This window comes from Oryctolagus cuniculus, chromosome 4 (assembly GCF_051225735.1).
Source record: "Oryctolagus cuniculus isolate XC-2025 breed Fujian yellow rabbit chromosome 4, ASM5122573v1, whole genome shotgun sequence".
Classification (NCBI taxonomy): domain Eukaryota; kingdom Metazoa; phylum Chordata; class Mammalia; order Lagomorpha; family Leporidae; genus Oryctolagus; species Oryctolagus cuniculus.
Genome location: NC_142870.1, coordinates 148,517,153 through 148,540,105, shown reverse-complemented (window position 1 = coordinate 148,540,105; position 22,953 = coordinate 148,517,153). Strand labels below are relative to the sequence as shown.

The 22,953-nt window shown below is 42.5% G+C and overlaps 1 protein-coding gene and 1 long non-coding RNA gene across 3 annotated transcripts in view; one reads left to right on the top strand and one right to left on the bottom strand.

The window, feature by feature from the left end:
* LOC149127167 (uncharacterized) overlaps window positions 1–22,953 on the bottom strand; it is a 93,408-nt gene that overhangs the window by 22,879 nt on the left and 47,576 nt on the right. Inside the window, exon 3 of one of the 2 annotated variants that reach the window (XR_016233301.1) lies at window positions 16,280–16,602. The exons of the other annotated variant lie outside the window; for it this stretch is intronic. This is a non-coding gene — a long non-coding RNA (uncharacterized LOC149127167). Of the gene's footprint in view, window positions 1–16,279; window positions 16,603–22,953 lie in introns of those variants that run through there. 2 annotated transcript variants of the gene reach the window in all.
* ACP3 (acid phosphatase 3) overlaps window positions 1–22,953 on the top strand; it is a 58,878-nt gene that overhangs the window by 26,236 nt on the left and 9,689 nt on the right. The window contains exons 7-10 of the mRNA XM_002722062.6: window positions 2,161–2,293; window positions 6,866–6,948; window positions 10,610–10,713; window positions 17,674–17,843. Of these exons, the coding sequence (XP_002722108.4) occupies window positions 2,161–2,293; window positions 6,866–6,948; window positions 10,610–10,713; window positions 17,674–17,843 (490 nt within the window). The remainder of the gene's footprint in view (window positions 1–2,160; window positions 2,294–6,865; window positions 6,949–10,609; window positions 10,714–17,673; window positions 17,844–22,953) is intronic.

The window sequence follows — 22,953 nt, the reverse complement described above, 5'->3', positions numbered from 1 at the left end:
TTAACTGATTTCTGGATATAGAAATATTCAATCCAACTGCAGACAGGCTGTTGCAATTGATTGCATGATGCTTCTAAGTACCCTTGGTAGAAGAATTCGATAGAATTACTACTGTGGTTGCTTTTTAGCCACCCTGCTCCACCTTCTGGGTAAAAGAACTTTTCTCTACCCGAATTTTCCAAAGCACTTCACTGGTGCTGGGGCAAAATTCTGGCCCCACACCTCTGACTGTGTCTACTTCTGATTCCAAGATCATCACTAGTGTCAGGGGAAGCAGGTACCTTAGTTGCTATTTCTTTCTCAATTGCCACGGGAGAGGTAATTGTCCAAACCACACAGCATCCTCCCAGCATTTTCCCTTTATCATCAGCCTCTGCTTCAGTAAAGATTTGCAAGCCTTGTTAGGGCCACTGAGTGGCAACAAGTGCCCACATTTTAGTTCTCCCTTTGGTATTTTTTCTTCATTCCTACACTTTGGTCTGAGCTACTCCATAATATGACAACCTTTCCATGTCTCTCCCTTATTTCCTCTGTAAGTCATTTCCTTTTTTTTTTTTTTTTTTTTTAAACAGGCAGAGTGGACAGTGAGAGAGAGACACAGAGAGAAAGGTCTTCCTTTACTGTTGGTTCACCCTCCAATGGCCGCCGCGGCCGGCATGCTGCGGCCGGTGCACCGCGCTGATCCAAAGCCAGGAGCCAGGTGCTTCTCCTGGTCTCCCATGGGGTGCAGGGCCCAAGCACTTGGGCCATCCTCCACTGCACTCCTGGGCCACAGCAGAGAGCTGGCCTGGAAGAGGGGCAACCGGGACAGGATCCAGTGCCCCGACTGGGACTAGAACCCGGTGTGCCGGCGCCGCTAGGCAGAGGATTAGCTTATTGAGCTGTGGCGCCGGCGTAAGTCATTTCACTGTGGTTCTTTCCCTCTTCTTCTCTCCCACTGCCTCCATAACAGGGAAAAAATATTGGCAGGTCTCTAGCTGCCCTGCTGGTAATTTATTCAACTATTTAATAAATGTTTACCAAGTACTTACTGGGTGCACGGTGCAGCCATTCCCAGAAGTCAGTGAGCTAGAAGGTGAGGGGGTGGGTGTATATTATTAAATGCCCCAGAAATGCACTGCCTGTCCTAACTGGCCTCCCATGTGGCTCACCCAGCTTTTGATGAAATATCTTTTTTTAAAAAAAAATATGTATTTAATTTTGAAAGGCAGAGTGACATAGAAATCTTCCATCCACTAGTTTACTCCCCAGGTGATTATAACAGCCAGGATTGGGCCAGGCTAAAGTCAGGAGCCTGGAACTCCATCCAGGTCTCATACGAAGGTGGCAGGGGCCCAAGTACTTGGGCCATCTCCTGCTGCTTTCCCAGGTGCATTAGCAGAGAGCTAGATCAGAAATGGAGCAGCCAGGATTTGAACCAGTACTCTGATATGGGAGGCCATCTTTGCCAACATCTTCTTAACCTGCGGCACCACAACGCTGGCTGAGAAAGTATCTCCTAGCCCTGTCAACCTTCAGCTTCTCCACAGGCACAGGGAGAGATTTCTAAAGCTTTCATGAAAGAAGGAGGTACATCCTTGCCCTACTGTATCCTTGCTCTGCAAAATATAATCACTCACTGACCTGGAGTTCAGCCAAAAACTACAGACTTGGTGGGAAAGGGCAATTCATTTTTGTAATTTTTTCTTCTGAAAATCAACAACACAATAGAAAGCATTCCCTTTTTAAAAATGGTATGTCTTTATTTATTTGAGAGACCAGTCTTTCATTTGCCAATTAATTCCCCAAATTTCTGTTGTAACTAAGAGTAGGCCAGCCCAAAGCCAGGGGCTGGGAATTCTATCTGAGTCTCCCACATGAAAGGCAGGGACCCAAGTACTTGAGCCACCACTACTGCCACAGTGTGCATTAGCAAGATGCTGGAATTGAAAGCCAGGCCAGGGCTTTAACTCAGGTACTCTAATATGCTGTGGGAATATCCAATGCAGCATCTTAACCCTGCACCAAATGCCCAACCCACAGTAAGGAGTTTTCTTGGACAGCTATGGCAGAACAAGAAAGACTGTCCCTAGTAGCTCTTATGAGGTGAAAGAGGATTTCAAAAGTCAACAGAGAGAACAGCCTTGAATAAAAATGCATGTGTTTTTCCTTCTTTACTAGAGTGTTCACAATTTCACTTTACCTTCCTGGGCCACGAAGGAGACCATGACCAAGTTGAGAGAATTATCTGAATTGTCCCTGCTGTCCCTCTATGGAATTCACAAACAGAAGGAGAAATCTAGGCTCCAGGGTGGTAAGTACCAAAGAGATGTGAGGAACTTTCTGGACTTGTGGTTGGCTGATCTGGGGCTGAGTCCTGGTCCTGTACCTCAGCCATGTGACCTCAGACAGGCCATTTAATGACTCTGCAGCAGTTTTCATTCTACAAAACAGGAGTGAGGATAATGCCTACTTCATAGACAGAAAGAGGTACAGTGCCTCCGTGTATTCAAAAGGCGCCAAACAAGCAGCACCTGGGACAAAATACAAGCACTTGGGCCTCATTTTTACCTACTCTGAGCCTTAGTTTTCCATTCTGGAAAAAGGAAAGCTGTGGAACAAAGCTAAGTGATCCTTCCCATACTTTTTAGATAAAAAATGTTAAGCATTGTTGTTCAAGCCCCATGAAAACCAGCTGTGTCTTGTGGCCTACAGGATGAATGTATCAAGTAGGAGGTATGACAGAAATGGCCCATTTCCCTAAAACCCTGAGTAGTGGCCACTGTTCAAGTTGATAAAATATAGGGTAATTATGCATTGTAAATTGATATATGTTGAAAATGACAAATTTATGAAAAGGTTTGAATTTTCCTGTTGGAATTGTAAAAGGGCTGAGATTTATTTCCCAGTGAGGTCTCTTCCTTGAAAATGGCCTCTTGTACCATAGGACACCCTGCAATAATGAAGACAGAATCAGGCAAGGGGATGCTGGATGCTTGTACTCAGGAGAGGTGAGTGGAGGAAAGAAGCCAGGACCTGACAGAATAGGGACAGATGGTGGAGCCTGCGAGGGTAGTTGGGTGGGCACTGCATCTAGGGATGGGGTGTCAGCACAGAGGATGAAGAGCAGAGGAGGGTCTACTATGTCAGATTGACATAATTATGAAAGTTCAAACCACAGGAGACATTTCAGGTCAGATGGATTCATATATTCTAGACGTTTTAAGAAGGCTAGAACAATTGCATCAGGAATTGAGCCTTTCCCAGATGCTGCTTACTCCAAGACCAGGACAAGTCCATCAGAACCCCAAGAGAATAGACAGGCAAAGTATTCTGGGACCTAGACCAGTTTTCTTTCTTTTTTAAATTTACCTGTTTGTGAGGCAAATAGACAGAGATGTTCACTCAGGGCTGCATAAAGAGTTCAAATCATCAAATCATCAACCAAAAGAGAAATCAGTTCTAGTTGGAAAAGCAGGGTGGCACATCAGGCATAAGATTGAGGCAGGTTGTAACCAAGAGAGCCACTCATGAGGTATAAAACCAAGATGCTCAGGAGCAAATTCATGTGAGATGAGCAGATTCGGCTGGGGCTGACAGTTAAGGAGAGTGGTCAGTAGTGGACGTGAGGATGTTGCACCTGCTGTGCAGAAGTCCTGCTTGCACAGCACAGAGGCAGCCCCGATTGAAACACCCAAGTCCATACTCCACATTAGGGCATGAGCAGCAAGACTCAGCTTCTCAGAAAGGAAGTACATCTGGAGAGCAGTCTTAGACAGAACCTAGTGTGTTGGAGGAACTACCAGAATGGATCCAAACTATATATACAGCAGTACCCAGGGAAGAAGTTCAGTCTTAGGTGCTTAAATGCAAAGTATGCCAAGGGTGTTGTGTTGGCGACATAAGTCACAAGCCTCATTCTTGCCCACCAAGCCAGCAGCATGCCCCAGTCCCAAGCTGGGTGAGACTCTTGATTTCTTTTCCAGCCCCTCACTACTCAAAATACAGCCCATTGCCCAGCAACATCAGCATCACCTAGCAACTGGCTGGAAATGAAAAAAAAAAAAAATCCTCAAGCAATGCAAAAAAAAATCCTTGTTTGGTTTAATGGGTTAAGAAAGCAGTTGGGAGTCTGACATTCATATCAAAGTGCCTGGGTTCAAATCTTCATTCTAACTTCTGAAACCAATTTCCTGCTAATGGGCACCTTGGGAAGCAGTGGTGATGACTGGCTCAAATTTGGGAACCTGACACATACAAAGGAGACCTGGATTGAGTTCCCTGCTCCTGGCCTCAGACTGCGCTCACCCACAGCTGATGAGAGCATTTGGAAGTGAACCAGTAAATGGGAGATATCTCTTTCTCTCTCTCTCCCTCTCAAATAGATTAATTAATAATAATAATAATAATAACAACAATAATAATCAAAGAAATATCAGGCCCTGCCAACCTGCATCATACTAGAATTCCAATATGCTCCATACCAATCAGTAATTGACCATAATCTAATATTAGATGCAGGGTGTTTACACATGAATAAGAAACATGTTTTATCCTAGAAGTTTGTTCTTATTTCCCCTCCTAGCCCCTTTACTACTAGAAGATTCCTTATGGGGGAAGCTGAGTCTCAGTTTGCTCTCAGATGAGGGTAGTAAGCTAGATTCTGTCTACAGGAGCCCTTTCCTGAGACATTCCAGGCTGGCAACCGTGTGGACTTACCTCCACTGCTTTTTGGAGGAAGTTCAGTGCCTCTAATGAGCCAGTTGATTGCTTCTTGCACGGTTCTGCCAAAACACAAGCTCAGTCCATTGTTCAGTTCTGGCTAGGCAAGGGAGCTGTGTCAGCTACATGCTTGTTAAATGATGAAACATCTGCACATGATCCTGCCCAGAAACATGCTTTGTCCGGGTGACAGAGTAACATGGGAACAGCAGGACTGTGGCCAGCATTTTCCAACCTTTGGCAGAACTTTTATTCCTTCTTTAGTGTCAAGAGTGGCACTATTCTGAAAGATACACACACTAAAAATAATATCCCTGAGGCCAATTTAGGGATAAAGGGCCAGTCATGTCAGTTAATGAAGACTTCTTGCTCCAGACCAGGGTTGGCAAACTACTGCTTGTAGACTCAATCCAGCCCATGGTCTGGTTTTGTAAATAAAGTTTTATTGAAACACAGCCACACTCATTCATTTACAGATGTCTACAGATTCTTTCATGCTGTCATAAAACATGGAGCTGAGTGGTGGCAGCAGATCCTGGTCCACAAAGCCTAACTCTTTAGGCTCTGGCCTTTCACGCCTAACACTTTAGGCTCTGGCCTTTCACGGAAAAACTTGGCCAACCTTTGCTAGGGTCCAGCTGTGAAGGAATGATGTTTACATCTCCATATCAGTGGTTTTGTCTGAGTGGTACATATCAATAAAAGATTCAGCAGGGAACTTAGACACTCTCTGCTACAATGGGGTCTAATGATTATGAACAAAGGCTTGAAGTTCAATGTGCTGGGTTCAAAACCCGATTCTGCTTACAAGTTGTATAATCTTGGACTTATTGCTAGCCTTCCTGAGCCTTAGTTCCCCCACCTATAAAACAATATTGATATACCTGAACCTGGGGATAATCGTCACCCCCTGGTTACTTCAGAAACAAGAACACATATATTCATTAGTGCAGCTGACCATCCAGAAACAAGAACACATTTTCACTAGTAACCCTGCAGCTGACCAAAAAGCACCTGTTGACCATAGGCAGGTTGCTGATTGCAGATAGCTATTATAACTCCCAGAAACTTGGCCACAGAGTTTAGTTCCAATGTTGGCTGAAGATCAAGTCAAATTCCCTAAAAAGCTTTCCAGGACAGAGAGATTTAAACTTGTTAGAGATGCAACATCCAGCTCTTTCCATTCACAGCCAAGGAAATGCCTGATCTAAAGAATAGACCACCTACATCTCTAATCAACCCTTTGCTGTACTAGTTATTGATGTATAGACCTATCTTTTGTCACTATTTTATGAGCTTGGGGGGAGGGGCATTCAGATGTTGCACCTATGTACCTATCACAGTAACTCGGTGCTATGATGCTCTGAGCCCACCATAGCTGCATGGACCATAGTATCTGGGATTATGGTCAGTCTCTTAACATCAATGCTCATCACCAAAAACAAACATAGCCAAACCACTGGCCATTCCCATGCCAGGAGAGCTCACGTATAGTAAAACACATAGCCTTCAGTGCCCACAGATAGAAGGGAGACTGTGAGTTGTGCATTTGCCTTTCACCACTCAGCGGCAACAAGTTAGGCCTTCACATATGAAGGGCAAAAGTGTTCCTCCATCAGAGACAAGCAGATACCTCAGGTGAAAGCTGTTGATGCTGGCTACCCCCAAACAGTGATACCTGGTTGGGATCCCCTGGAGACCTGGCCTACACAAAACAGCCCATGGCCTGCACAGGTCTGACTGTCAGAGAGCAGAAGCAAGGGAAGGAATAGAGAAGCCACCTGCTGTTCTGCTATTTCCAGTCATCTCTGGACAAGATCACTGGCTAACACTTGTCTTTTATGATATAAAATTCATTCCAAATTGGCCACCCTCATACCTCAAGCCATAACAAAATCTGACATGGTATGGCATGGGTAGGGTACAGGCACACAGCCTGGCTCTCCTTACCGGGCTGTGAGTCACTGAATGCCTCTAGCCTTCAGCTTTCCTTAGCTAGGCATGGACTTGAGAATCAGTGAAAAATAATGTATGTTCACCATGCTGCCTAACACATAGCAGATGCCTTCTTGAGTCAGGGTGGGGATAGTCTCCAGCTTTACTCACAAACTAAAGTGTAAGCCCAGATTTGGTTCAGCTCCATTGTTGATCTGTCTCCTTTAAGGTGTCCTGGTCAGTGAAATCCTCAATCACATGAAGAGTGTCACCCATTCACCGAGCTACAGAAAACTTATCATATATTCTGCAGTAAGTATCTCTGTCTTCATTGAACATCCGCTTGTTCAAATGTGTGATCTCTGGAGGATGGAGCCTCCTCTTCATCTTCATTCCCCACTGCCCAGTAAGTGATAGACCCTTGCACAAAACTCTTAGAATTAAACCCAGCCTTCCAGCCCTTGAGGAATTGATGTAGAAATATATAAACAGTGTGTAAAGCATTATGGGAATTCCATACAAGCAAGTGCTTTGGTGCCTCAGAAGAAGCAGTCATTCCCTCTGCCCCAGGAGGGTGGGAATGAGGAACAGGAAGGCCTCCTGGACTAGGTGACACATCATGCAGGTCCAGCATGTGGTTTCTCACCAGTGTGTAGGGCACATGAAGGGAGTGATTTGGATAGCAGTAGAAGGCCAGGAACATTATGTGGAGGAGTTAGTACCCAGTTAGTAGAGGTTAATTGTGCTGCCCAGTAAGTAACCCAATGGCTGCATGCAACTATTGTGATTTAAATAAATTATAATGAAAGAGAATGAAAACCTAAGCGACTCATTTGCACTAACCACATTTCAAGGCCCAAGAGCCACAGATGGCAGTGGTTACTGAGTTGGCCAGGCAGATATGGAACGTCTCTATCATTATAAACGGTCCTACCACAGGCTCAGGATGTCTGAGTGGGAAGGCGGCTTAAAGGCCCTCATGTCTGATGTGCTTCCTGATATGAGAGTAGCAAAGCAAAGAATGACTTGAAGGTGTTTGTGTAGGGAAGGTGGGCAGGAGTGACAGGACAGGAACCGTATTTCCAAAATTAACCCTCTTGTAGAATGAAAACAGAATATAGTGCTCAAAGCTTTTCTAATAGTCTAGAAAAATGGGGATGAGGTCTAAAACTAGGTGAGGAACAAAAGAGGGGAAAAATAACTAGGTTGCTGGGAAGACTGAGTGTACGTATCTCAGTGATGAACTGGAATGTGAGTGGAGGGTGGTGGTGTGGTAGGTGAAGCCACAGATGAAGGCAGGTGGTCAGGTCTCAATGTTGGGAAGAAGGGAGGAGTCATAAGGGAAGTGGTCTGGGGCCAGGTGAAAGCACTGCTTCCATAATGGGTCTGGGAAGCCACAGGGGTGTTCCTACCAAGAACTCCAGAGAGTAAAGAGGCTGAAAGAGAAAGAGAACTGAAACTCAAAGTTGGAGCTACATTTCGGGGTAGAAAGAAAACAGAAACCTGGAGAAGACTTACATCCGAGGGCAGAGTCAGGGGAAGACACTGCTGGGGGAGAATCTGAGAATGTGATATGTATTAAAAGAGCCCCCACGGGTGCAAACTGTTGAAAGCTTTACTTAATGTATACTAAACTGATCTTCTGTAAAAAAAAAAAAAAGAAGAAGAAATTATCAATTCCCAACTTGACTCTCACTGGGATTAAACATGACAATAGGTCTGATCTGATTTCATCATCATTTAAAAAATCATCTATTATTTTTCACTTTATGTTTCTGTGTGGGAGCAAACTGTTGAAATCTTTACTTAATGTATGCTAAACTGATCTTCTGTAGATAAAGAGAATCGAAAATGAATCTTGATGTGAATGGAAGGGGAGAGGGAGTGGGAGAGGGGAGGGTTGCGGGTGGGAGGGACGTTATGGGGGGGAAGCCATTGTAATCCATAAGCCGTACTTTGGAAATTTATATTCATTAAATAAAAGTTAAAAAAAAAAAAAAAGAAGAAGTAGCTAAGCTTCAGAGAGGTGAATGGTGTAGGTAGGCATCAGGTAACCACAACTAGGGACTTCAATGTCCCTAGTTTACATTACATTTACATTACATTACATTTACAGCAATGTCTCTTTGCTGTAAATCCTGCCGGACGATACCTCCTGACTTACACTGTACAGGCTCTTCCAGCAGAAAAGGCAAATGACTCTTTCAGATCCCAGCTCAGAATTTCTGTCGCAGAATCTGTACAACCACAGACCAACTCAGCTGATTCCCAGTGGCACAACACACAGAGCAGGCATCTGGAGGTGAGGAAGGAACACAGGTGTCTGTGTGCTCCGTGCAGTATCCTTGTCCCACCAGCCCAGTGCTGATTTCATCACTTCACAAGCCTCCAAGAGAAGGCCTCGTTCAATGGTTTTCAAACATGGCTGCACATTAAGAGCATCGGAGGAGCCCTTCACAAATGTGATTCCTGTACTCCACTACGGACCAATTAAACCAGGATCCCAGGGCATGACGCCTGAATCAGGGTCTTCTAAATGCTGCCAGATGATATAACTCTGAAGCCAGTGCTGTGAACCACTGGGCAGGATGAAAAATTTAAATTTAATGGAAGGAAAACAAGAAAACCACCATTGTAAGTCCAGTTTAAGAAAAGGTAGTCTATGCAGAAGCCCTAAGTGAACTTAGACATTTGTATTTAGTTATAATTTTTTCCAATAGCTGATTCCCAAGAAATTAAAGTATATTTTGTCTGGAAAAAAAAAAAAGCCCCTACGGAGTATGGAATGGGCAAGGAAACAGACCCCTGCACGCTGACCCTTCTCCCCTCACTGTCTCATGGCAAAGGCTTTCTCAGCAGTAGTTATTCTGGAGAAAAGTCATATGGGTACAAGGGCCCAAAGACTTGGGCCATCCTCTACTGCTTTCCCAAGCACATTAGCAGGGAGCTGAATCAGAAGTGGAGCTGCCAATACTCAAACCGGCACACATATGGGATATCAGCCCTACAAGCTGGGCCTTACACCTACTGCATCACTGCACCGGCCCCAGAATGCCTATTTTTGAATATGGAAGTCAGATGATTCAAATTATATAATCAGTGGTAAGACTGGAGCTGAAAACAATTCTACATATACCTTCTAGCCACTCTGAGGCAAACATTTAACTTTACAATTATTTATATGCTATACTCTCTACTTCTTTACATTTTATCCTTCTTGAATATAACTTCATGTGCCCCCCACAACTTTAAGATCACAGATGATACTCTTTTATAGGAAAATATAATCTAGCATTAATATATTCCAAAATATTTTAAAATTTGATGAAAATCAATGAAACAAACTGAAAAGATGCTATAATGAGAAAAGCCACAGTATTTAAAATCATAAGATTGATTCAAATTCATGTTCTTCCATTTGAGATTTATATGACAACAAGAACATTACTTAATATCTCTGGGTATCAAGGCAGGGGTGGGGGTGAGAGAGAATCTCCCATCCACTGGTCATACCTCTAATGCCCATAACATTCAGGGCTGGGTGAAGCTGAAGCCAAAACCTCCTAACTCCACCCAAGTCTCCCACGTAGATGGCAGGGACCCAAGTACTTGGCCATCATCTGGTGTCTCCCAGGCACATTAACAGGAAGCTGGTTGGAAAATAGAATAACCAGGACTCATACTAGCACTCTGATATGGGATGTGGGCATCCTAAGTGGTAGTGTTAACTGCTGCACCACAGTGCCTGCCCCCTTCATCTTTTAAATGTGAAAAATGATGTGCATGTAACTCTCGTTGCCTAGCACACAGCAGATGCTTAACCAAAATTAGTTCTTTCACTCTCTACTCATGAACTCACTGAGTGTATGGGAAAATTAATTGAGTCAGAAGCTGCTTTACAAGTGCTTAATATTTGTTGAATGGGAAGCTGAACCAGAGGTAAAAGATAATAATTTGCTTCAAATCTCTGCAGCATGACACTACTGTGAGTGGCCTACAGATGGCGCTAGATGTCTACAATGGCCGACTTCCTCCCTATGCTTCTTGCCACTTCATGGAGCTACACCTTGATAATGGGTACGTGTCTGAGAAATGCTTTTCCAAATCTGCATCCCTGGACCTTGCGTTATGAGTTACTGTTGTTATCTTGGCTTAAGGGCTGGGGTGACTGTTTGGTTTTCTTATCAGAGGGAAGATGGTGGTAGCAGCATCTTAGCTAGTCAAGGCTCTTTTTCCTTTGTTGTCCCGAGGACTCTTATTAGGAAACAGTGTACTTGAGAGTATACAAAGTGACAGCAATTACACTGCTTAGAAACACCATGGATTCTGGGAAGTATGCAGACATTTTATTGTTCTTTGGAAAACACAGTTTGATAGAAGTCACCAAGAGAAAAACAAATTATCTTGATGGTAGCCTCATAACCATATTCTTCCAATTAAAGACTTCTAACATATCTCTGTAGCTCTGGTGATCCATATCCACCAGTGAAGATTCTTAAAGCACAATTTCTGACCCATGTTTGCCTCTCTGCCACCTGATGTCAGCCTCCTGGCTGACCAGGGCTTAGGTAGACCTGACTGAAACATTAAAATCCATTCATAGTTTTCTCATAAAATGCATTTCTCACTAATTTTTTGAAGGCCCATTGTATGCATGAATTTCAACACGTTTGGCACAAAAATGAACTTATCTTTTCATTCCAAATTCTGTGAACTTTTTAAAGTGCTCTGGTCTTTTGCTTTCCACTCCAGGTGTTCACAGCAGCTGTGAACAGGACCAGCCTGATGGGGCCATCAAACTGGGCCTGATGCTCAAAGTAGCTCAGGCTTGTTTTAAAGATCCATTGCCACCATTTTCAATTTCTAAATACTTTTTTATCAAGGGGCCCTGTACTTCATTTTGCACATCTTGTAGTCCTGAATGTAAGTTTCTGGTCCCTGAGTTTGTTGAGACCTCATTGATTATAAGGAGAGGGAGTCATGTATAGTTATAGAAGGGTAGAGATTTCTTGAGCCTCTCATGGGATGCCAGGCATAGTGAAGTAGAATAAAAATTTCGCCCTGGCTCACCTTGCTGTTAGGTAGCTACAGGTGGGAGAGTCAGCACCCACAAAATGGAGACCAGCCAACATGGCAGAAAATGGGGATGAGACACAAAATCCTCCCCAAATAACAAGCCCTGCACAAGTCTGCCCTTTGGAAGGCCAGCTCTGGGTGCACAGTTGGCAAATCCAGCCTGAATCCCAAAGGCAAGAGAATCCCCTGACAATTTGGACCTCTCTCCTGTCTGGTGTCTGTACCCTAGTGGTCCTGAATAGACTGCATCTTCTCCCACTTTATCACCTTCTCTGACTGCCTTGAGTAAAGCCATGTCATGAATCAAGTGTAAGGTATCTTGTTCAACCAAGTGATGTTGACATGCAGAAAAAATTTAACCAAGGGTCATGCACAGGTCCAGCTTGCTGTGGTACTAGGAATTTTTAATTGGCACTCCAGAGAAATATCAAAGGTTAAAGTTTATTGCTTTTACATTAGGAACAAGAAGGAAGCAAGTTAATAAATACTGTGTATGTCTGCTTATTAGGTCACCTTGACATTTAAAGTGATCTCGAATTTTCCTTATGAGAAAATAAGGAGAGGGAGAGAAATTTTAGATTTTCAACTATCTCAAATATATAAACTAATAAGACTGCAGATACAGCAACTCAATATGTTTAAAAGATTTAAGCTTTAGCCAAGTATAGAAATTTAGAATCATATTCTACATAAAATAATTCAATAAGGTGAAAGAGCTTTTTTACTATTTTTACATTTTATTAAACTATTTTTCTAAACTCTTGGTATGCATCTTTAACTTGTGTCTTCACTATGGGATCTAGTCTTGAGTTCTGTAAAACTAATAAGGAAATGATAAGGGAAAATTTGGTTTCTGGACAAACAAATCTTAAATTCTCAGAGGTTTAACCCAATAGAACTTAATTTATCACTTGTCTAAGAATCCAGTGCAGCATTTCCAGTAACATTCAGGGCAGCATTCCTGAGCAACAGGCAGTGCGGTGTTCCTGGGCTGTAGTCAGTGCAAGTGTCCCATGGTGCGGTGGTTCAGGGCACCTCGGGTTCCCTGTCTTAGAGTTACAGTTTCATGACTGCTGTGCTCACCTGCAGCAGCTTATAGAATGGAATGAGAGGGTGGAGAAAACAACTGCTCATTAACCACCTCAACCCAAAAGGGCCAGATGTCATCTCTGTACTTAGCAGGGATGGGGACCATCTAGTCCATGGCCGATATAAGATCTGCAGAATCATTTGTCTGGCCCTACCAAGGCAACCACAGATGGGACTTGAAATTCAGTAAGTCTATAGCAGGCCGATTTTTAAGTTGATAATTGTGTGTGGCCTGTGAATGATGTTATAAATATTCAAATGGCCCTTGGTAAATAGAAAAGGTCCCCCACCCCTGCATGGGCTGAAATTAGTCCCTTGGTCTTACTCAGGTGCAAGGGTGTTTGAGAAATGTAGTCACTTCTGAGCCATAATTCTATTCTATGGAAAGAGAATCCTGAGTTTTGATGGATTACTGTCATTTAGGTTCTATCATCTTGAGATAAAAGATACTGCCACTAGTAAAGTTATCCCAAGATATAAATACTCATCTATATAGTATCAGGGAAGTTCTTAAAAGCGTATCTTTTTTAAAAAAAATTTTTATTTATTTATTTGAGAGGTAGAGTTACAGACAGTGAGAGGGAGAAACAGAGAAAGGTCTTCCATCTGTCGGTTCACTCCCCAAATGGCTACAACAGCTGATCCGAAGCCAGGAGCCAGGTGCCTCCTCCCAGTCTCCCACGTGGGTGCAGGGACCCAAGCAACTGGGCCATCTTCTACTGCTTTCCCAGGCCACAGCAGAGAGCTGGATTGGAAAAGGAGCAGCTGGGACTAGAACCAGGGCCCACATGGGATGCTGGCGCAGCAGGTGGAGGATTAACCTACTGTGCCACAGTGCCGTCCCCAGAAGCATATCTTATAAGTGAGCATATGCAGTTACTATGCTTATATGTATTTTTAAAGTGAAGTTTTAAAAGGCTTGTTTAGATTCAGGACATGGGAGTGGGCAAGCATTTTTTGCATCAGACCCCCAAAGCATAGAAAACAAAAGCAAAAATGGGATTTCATCAAATTTTTTTTTTCATTTTCAATTCTCTTTATATACAGAAGATCAGTTTAGCATACATTAAGTAAAGATTTCAACAGTTTGCTCCCACACAGAAACATAAAGTGAAAAATAATAGATGATTTTTTAAATGATGATGAAATCAGATCAGATCAGACCTATTGTCATGTTTAATCCCAGTGAGAGTCAAGTTGGGAATTGATAATTTCTTCGTCTTCTTCTTCTTCTTTTTTTTTTTTTACAGAAGATCAGTTTAGTATACATTAAGTAAAGCTTTCAACAGTTTGCACCCCCATAGAAACACAAAGTGAAATATACTGTTTGAGTACTCGTTATAGCATTAAGTCTCAATGTACAGCACATTAAGGACAGAGATCCTACATGAGGAGTAAGTGCACAGTGACTCCTGTTGTTGACTTTACAAATTGACACTCCTGTCTATGGCCTCAGTAATCTCCCCATGCTCCAGTCATGAGTTTCCAAGGCTATGGAAGCCCCTTGAGTTCTCCGACTCTTATCTTGTTTAGACAAGGTCATAGTCAAAGTGGAGGTTCTCTCCTCCCTTCAGAGAAAGGTACCTCCTTCTTTGAAGACCTGTTCTTTCCACTGGGATCTCGCTCACAGAGATCTTTCATTTAGATGTTTGTTTGTTTGTTTGTTTTGCCAGAGTGTCTTGGCTTTCCATGCCTGAAATACTCTCAGGATTTCATCAAATTAAAGAGCTTCTGCACAGCTCAGGAAACAAGCAACAGGGTAAAGAAGCAACCTAAAGAACTGGAGAAAATATTTAGAAACTAAATATCTGATAAGGGATTAATATCCAGAACATATAAGAAACTCAAACAGCTAATTAACAACAAAAATCCAATTAAAAATGGGCAGTAGATGTAAACAGATATTTCTCAAAGGAAGACACATAAATGCCCAACAGGTACATGAAAAAAATGATCAACATACTGTCAGGGAAATACAAATCCAAACCATAATGGGATATCACCCCTCTCCAGTTAGAAGGTTATTATCAAGAGACAAATACTGAGGCCCTCACCGTGGTGTAGTGGGTAAAGCCACTGCCTGCAGTGTTGGCATCCCAAATGGGCATTGGTTCCAGTCCTGGCTGCTCCACTTCCAATCTGGCTCCCTGCTGATGTGCCAGGAATGGACCAGCCCAGCTCCGGCCATTGTGGTCATTTGGGGAGTGAACCAGCAGGTAGAAGATTCTCTCTCTCTTTGTCTTCTCTCTCTCTCTCTCTCTCTCTCTCTCTCTCTCTCTCTCTGCCTCTCTGTAATTCTGCCTTTCAAATATACAAGTAAATCTTTAAAAAAAAAAAAAAGACAAAAGATAACAAAGGCTAGCGAGGATGTGGAAAAAAGGGAACCCTTTCACACTTTTGTAAGACAAGATTAGTATAGCCATTGCAGAAAACTGTATGGTGGTGCCTCAAAAAATGTATGACTCCCATATGATGCAGCAGTCCCACTACTTGATATATATATAAAATCAGTAGAAATGAAGTCAGTCCATTGAAGAGACATCCTCAATGTTTATTGCAGCAGTATTCATAGTAGCCAAAAAATGAACAACCTAAGTGTCCATCCATTGATGAATGGATTTTTAAAAATGTGGTACATATACAAAATGGAATACTACTCAGCCATAAAAGGAACAAAATCTTGTCATTCAAAACAACATGGATGGAACTAGAGGTGATTAGGTTACGTGAAATAAACCATGCACAGAAAGACAAGTATTGTGTAATCTATACGTGTGTGGAAACAAACAAAAAAAAAGGTGGTATCATGGGAGTTAAAAATATAATGGTAGTTACCAGAGGCTAGGGAGGGAGAGGGGAAGAACAGATGGAGAAAGATTGATTAACAGGTACTAAGAGTAAATTAGGGGCCAGCGCTGTGGCCCAGTGGGTTAATGCCCTGGACTGAGGCACTGGCATCCCATATGGGCGCTGGTTCTAGTCCTGGCTGCTCTACTTCCCGTCCAGCTTTCTGCTATGGCCTGGGAAAACAGTGCAGGATGGCCCAAGTCCTTGGGATCCTGCACCAGCGTAGGAGACCTGGAAGAAGCTCCTGGCTCCTGGCTTCGGATCAGCACATCTCCAACCGTTGTTGCCAGTTGGGGAGTGAACCAGCAGATGGAAGACCTCTCTCTCTCTGCCTCTCCTCTCTCTGTGTAACTCTGACTTTCAAATAAATAAATAAATCTTAAAAAAAGAGTAGATTACAGTTAGAAAAGATTAAGAAGTTCTGGATTCTGTGGTACAGTAGAATATCTACAGATAATGATAGTGAACTGTATATTTCTCTATTTAAAAAAGCAGAAATATATGGTTTTAGATGTTTTCAACATACATAAATGTTAAATGTTTGAGGAGGTAAATAATATTTACTATGATTGGCTATTACACATGTACACATGTAATGAAATATTGCATAGTACCCCATAACTATGTACAATTTTTATTTGTTAAAATGATTTTTTAATATTTATTTATTTACTCGGAAGACAGAATTAGAGAGAAGGGGTGGGGTATAGGGTGTCAGAGAGATATTCCATCTGCTAGTTCACTCTCCAAATGGCTGCAACAACCAGGGCTGGTCCAGAACTCCATCCAGATCTCTTCTGTGGGTGGTAGGGGCCCTGGACTTGGGCTGTCTTCCACTGCTTTCCCAGGCTTATTAGCAGGCAGCAAGATCAGAAGCAGAGCGGCCAGGATTCAAACTGAACCAGTGCTCATATGTGATGCCAGCTTCACAGGCAGTCGCTTAACTTGCTGGCCCTGTTAAAACAATTTTTAAATAAAATTGAAAAAAAAGTTAAAGGTGTATTTATAATATCCAAAAGTTGCAATTGTGAGATTACTACCCTAAGCTGGATCACTAAATCCTACTTAAATTTCTCTTCCTTAAAAAAAAAAGTTATTTGAAAGGCAGAGTTAGAGAGAGAGAGAGAGATCCTCCATCTGCCAGTTCACTTCCCAATGGCTGCAAAGTATAGAGCTGGGCTGGTCTGAAGTCAGGAGCCAGGAGCTTCCTACAGGTCTCCCACATGGGTAGCAGGGGCCCAAGCACTTGAGCCATCTACCACTGACCTCCCAGGCTACTAGCAGAGAGCTGGACTGCAAGGGGAGCTGCCAGGAAAACCGGTACCCATATGGGATGCCAGCATTGCAGGCAGCAGCCTAACCCACTATGCTACAATACTGGCCCAAAATTTCTCTCTTGCCTATTTGATTTGCAACTAACATCCATAAGCCACTCATACTACCGAGTTTGGTTTAAGCCGTTGGACCTTCTCCAAATATTACTTTTTTTTTTTTTAAATAAAGTATTGGGAAAGCCCTCCTTAATATTGTTGCCACCCCTTCCTTCCAAGAGATAATTTTTATAAAGCCTTGCATATATTCAAGCACACATGCTATACATTTTTTAATTCTATGGTTATGCCCTAGTTGAGGAGGGAGGGATACATTAGGGGAAAGACTGAAAGAGAATGGAAGAGAAGGAAGGAGAGGGCAATGAGGCACATGGAAGGGAGACAATAAGCTGAGGAAACCTACACTTTGTTTATCAGAGTCATGTCCAGAGTCCTATCCTGCTTCTTGCCTCCTCCTCTGATTAACATCCTAATCCCCACCTCATATGGCCCAGTTCATCAACATTTCCACCCTCCAGACTGCCCTGCTTGCCCACCTCTGATTCCCACACATAAACTGGCTAAAACCTCATCATCCCCAGATGTTCTTCCACTAGTCCTTCAACTGACATATTGCTGTTCAGGTGAAAAGCGATCCTTCAGAGTTCCACAACCCAGAACTCATGGAGCCCTCTCCTCTGCTTTCCCCTGCCAGGGAGTACCTGGTGGAGATGTACTATCGGAACGAGACACAGCACGAGCCTCATCCCCTCACGCTGCCAGGCTGTACTACAAGCTGCCCCCTGGAGAAATTTGCTGAGCTGGTTGCCCCTGTGATCCCTCAAGACTGGTCCGCGGAGTGTATGGTCACAAGCAGCCACCAAGGTACTGAGGACCTTTCGGATTAGTCTGCACACAGAGCTCTAGAGAAAGGGCACAGCATCTCATGCAGATGCTCGGGAATGCACTTTAGCCATTGCCTCCAGCTTAGAAGGAAATGGGTTTTAGGTGACAATTGTATGTTTCAAGAACCCCCAACCTCAGGCAACTACTACCTCTCCACCTGACCCTGCCTCCCACTTGCCATAAACCTTACTCAATTTTGGGATTTAGGTTATTTTTTTTTCAGTGTTCATGGAAAAGATCATCAGTGCCAAAATATAATGCAAAATTAAACTTAGGTCAAAGTTCATGGGGGCTATCAAGAGCTGTGATTGGTCCCACAGGACTTCTTGCTTAAGGATCTCCATATTTTACTTGAGCAAGATTAGATGAGGCTGTTCTTTAAAGGTCTGCAGTGGACCAGATTGCAAACAAAACCCACAATCTAGGGTAGGAGCAAGGGAAAAACTTTAAGCCTAGGCTAAAGGACAAAGGACGAACTCATTCATTATCTCCAGCCTTCTCTCAAGGTTGAGGTACAAAGGAGATTTGTGGAAAAGCTTTCTATGCTGGGAACCTGGTACTACCTGTTACTGTGTTTATTTTAAAACATATGAATATTGGGCATCACAGCTGAAAGAGAAAAGCCTCTTTGTATCCTTTGACCTGCAACATTCATATTCCCTTAAAGACACTAAAATCAAGCTTTTAGAAAGCTTTGATGTGTGTGATTTGGTCAGTTACCCTTGAAGACTACACATCATGGCAAATAAATAATCTGATTAGAGCAATATGTTCAGGCATAGCCCAGCAGAGAGGAGAGTCCTGCATGTTGGAATTTCTCTTAAAGCTCTGCTGGTAGGAGATGTTGAACCTGAAGTTGATTTCAGGGAGGAAGTACGATGTTGTATATTGAACCAGAAAAAAATTAGAAATATAAGAAGATTTTCTGTGCTTCCAAGTTCAAGACTCATTGAAATGTTGGGAATGTGGTTGTGAAAATCTGTTCAGAGGATAAAGAGAATCTAGGGAAGGCTTCAATGCTGGCATCTTCTGAGAACACTAGCTAACCCACAGGCCTGCTGCAGTGCTCACTGTCCAAGCAGAAATCATGCTCAAATGATACCCCTCAGAGTCCTGTAGGTTTTCAGGTGCAACACGTCTGAGAACACTGTGCTAACTCACCATCGTGGAAAAGAGATGTTTTCTAGAGATGCTGTCTCCTGGTTGCCAGAATCTAGAGCAAATCCATTGCCTCTTCGGGTTGCTTGCAGCATGACTGACCCAAGACATCAACTGATTTGCCTCTTTGTGTCCTTTCTTTCCCAAGTAAATGTTTGTCCTCAAGGTCCTTTTCTATGTGTGTAACCTTCTTCAACTGTCACATAGAGAATTAAAGCGTTACTAGGAAGTCCAAAATCATTATTTTTCACAACAAACTTTGAAAAGCGTGTGTGTGTGTTTAATTAGAATAAAAATCCTGCAGGCAGATTTCGGGGGCCCTGTTTTTGTTTTGTTTTTCTTTTAAAATAGTAATACAAAGGAAAATAATTGGGTTGGCTTCAACAGACATTCCTACATGAAAATGCAGTTTGGACTTGACTATTTCTGCTAAAAGACCAACTGTAGATGTGTCTGTCTGGTCTATTTAAAGATAGAACTTGGAAGCTCACAGTGTACTAGGGAAGTAAATGATATCTATTGCACAGAATGACAGGGGTTATGTCTGACCATGCCATGGTTTGCTGTGGGAGCAAAGGTTACTCTGATTGGAGATCAGGAAGATCAGGGGAGGTTTTCTGCAGGTTGACAATCCATTTGATTGGAGCTCTTGAGTTAATACCACAGGAACTAGAATGGCATCTGTCAGAAGCTTGAAGCCATTCATTAGAAAATTCAGGATCCAAAGACTTTGCCACAGTTTCATTCAAGGGGCCATTTCTAATTGGATAAAACGTCAGCTCCACAAGAGCAAGAATTATGTCTGTTTTGTTCTCTCTACTACCTGTCCTCAATTCCTGGGCTTCCTGTGCCAGGCCGGCATTGGTACTCCATCAATATTTGCTCGATTACTGCACATATTAATCACCTCTCCTCCCTGAACATTCTGCTCTATCTTCATTAGCACTAAAGTCCACTAACCCAGACTCTGTGTATCACCCCAGCTCTCCTTCATTCCCCACCATCAGCCACACCACCTCTTGTCAAATCTATCTGTAGTGTCTTAGCAGAATTCTTGTCCTCAAAACTCTATTATCAACAACTCAATATCCAAGTACAAGGGAAGTCTATGTAATCACCAAAATATGTAGGTAAGAAGAAAACGTAGACTTGATGCGCTGCAGCCACTCACATAGATCTCATAGTGGGAATTCAGCAACTTCACCTTGGAGTGTGACATTGGCAGGAGTCTTTTCACTATGGAAATCAGCAAATGCTACAGATCAGATCTTTTTTGATTCAGGTTTCCAGCACACTGCCCCTTTTAGCTCATGCAAAGTTTGTTAGGAGGGTAAAACACGTGGTAGCTTCCAACAAGGTGAGTTCAATATTTGAACTTCTTTAAGGAAAAGAAAACCTTCTAGAGTTGATCAGTGTTGTCCTAAAGAGTGATACCAGGGGCAACGGTGAAGTTTTCAGAATGCAGATTGTTGTTCAGCATTGAGAACGTGCTGAGACACAGAACGCCCTTTGGCCGGTCAGCTTCCTCCCTTAGCAGAGAGACTGCAGAGCAGACAGAGCTGGTGCCTTATAGGGGCCACCAAATTTCACAAACAAAAGGAAAGGATGTCCAGATAAATTTTACAAATAGCTCTTACGGCTGAATTTTTATATATAAGATATGCCCCATATGTACAGGATGCCTGGCAACCCTACTCGTTAGGGTATTTCCACCCATGAAATTCTATCCAAACCTATAAGCAATATTTTCAGTGAGTCTAGCAGACCCAGTAAGCCAGATCCAATCAATTAAATTAAACAGCCTTTGCAAGAAAATTCATGGTAAGTCTAAGTTCCAGGCTATACTACCTGAAAATAATAAAACTATTTTTTTAAATGTTTCTTTAATTCCAACACTTTACTAATAATCAGTTTCTTCACTAGTGCTTCCCGCTCTGCCTCAATGTTCACCTCCAGTTATTTTACAGGAAGCAAATTTAGTTGTGCAAAGCTCCAGCTTCCCACATTATATTGGTAAAGCTGAGAATCTATAGTACATATACATGTGATTCAAGATCCAACTATGAGTTCTTTAAAGGCAGGATTTATGCCTTTTTCGTCTTTGAATTTTTCAGCCAGTAGACAGTACCAAGAACCTGATGCTTTCAGTTAGTACTTGCTAATTGAATAAATGTTCAGCCCTCCATATCTAGCCTGACTTCCTCATGGCTTTGCCCAGATGTCAGAAGCCTGAATATCAGTTGGTCCATAAATGGGAGAGAAAAGCAATAAAGGAGCCTGAAAAGTGACTACATGGTGAAGATCAGTCACTGGCTGTGTACACATGCAAATCAAGCATGCCTGTGTTGTTTGGGCTCTGTTTTCTGTGTAGTAACCTGGACATTCTCTTGTTCCTTCTTGCTGTGAAGTGCCTGTTTGATAGTGTCTCTTCCATTATCCCTTCTCCCTCAGAGATGAGGCCATCTGTTTGATAAACTTTTTTTTTATCCTATTGCCATTATCTTTAGTTTCCTAAGTGCTAAATCCTTATTCATTAAAGACACTGGGGACTTGCTTTGTAATGTACCATGTCACTTCTCACTCCCATTCCTGTCCTCAACCTAGGCATTTCTGATCATCATAATGATGCCCTATCCCTTACCCTGCCCACCACACCAATAATCAACCCTCAATCAAATCAGTCATTTGCATTTTCCATTCTGATCTGCCAAGCAGAGCAGCAGATAACAGAAGTCCAAGCCTGTCATCTTCATTTCGAACTACAAATGTTAGAATTTCTATTCCAGCCCCAGCTATGGCTTTCAGCACAGCTTGTTAAAGGTATTTACCACTACTAAACTCTTTTCCTACTCTCCCTTGGAAGGCCATTTTATTTTTTCCCAAACTTCTGTTTCCATTTTGTCTTTTTATTCTTTTAGGCAAAATAATCATTGATAGCTCTTAGACACTGCCTCAAAATATTCTAGTAGCTTGAACCTTCCTTTGCTGCTGTTTCTCAGGAAATCGTGTCCCTCTTAAGTAGACTGATTCTTCTCACTGCACATGGGGTCCCATCCCCACTACTGCCTCAGAACTCCAGTAGATCTCATTAGCTTCCCTTTCTTCCTCTGCATCAACTCCTTCTTTCCTGTGAAAATACCTGAATATTCTCTCATCAAAAGACTTGCACATGCTTGTTCCATTTCACCCTCTTCAATCCTAATTTTCCACTAATGAGTTATACTCTATTTCCTCATCTCCTTCTCATCCCCTAACTATTCTATGAAATTACACCCACTTTTCCCTCATTTCTTTTGTTGCTCTTCCCTTTTGAAAATGATCAATTCAGTGGCCTCTTTTCCTTTCCTTGTGAAGCATTCCCCATTTTACAGGAAAGAAAACTAGAGCTCAGAGAACAATGTGCCACAAGTAACAGGGTCAGAATTCAAACTCTTCCAATAACACATTTCTACCATATCATAGACCCTTTCCATCCCACATTGACTTGTGAACCATTCCAGTAGGGCAAATCCAAAAGTACAATTGATGGCGCCAAGTTTGTGCATATTTAGTAAACACTGAATATTTATTGAGTGCCTGTTGTGTACTTAATGTGTGCCTCTGTAGCAGCCGCCAAATCTGCTGAAGAAACAGCAACAGACAAGATTGTCCCCAGCATCTTGTAGACATTGGGACAAGAAGGACAGAACAACCAATGAAGACAGGAGATAAACAATTAAACCCTGCCAGTAAACTATGCAGAGTACTATGTTGAAGGACACACAGATAATAAGAGGCATTAGCCTAAGTGAAGGAATCAGAGAAGGCTTTTTAGAAGAGGAATGTTAAAAACAAAACCTGAAAGAGAAAAAAAATGAGCTTGGTGAATAGGGATGAATGGAGAGGAGAATGTTATGGATGAAAAATATAAGTATAAATATATACTTATAAA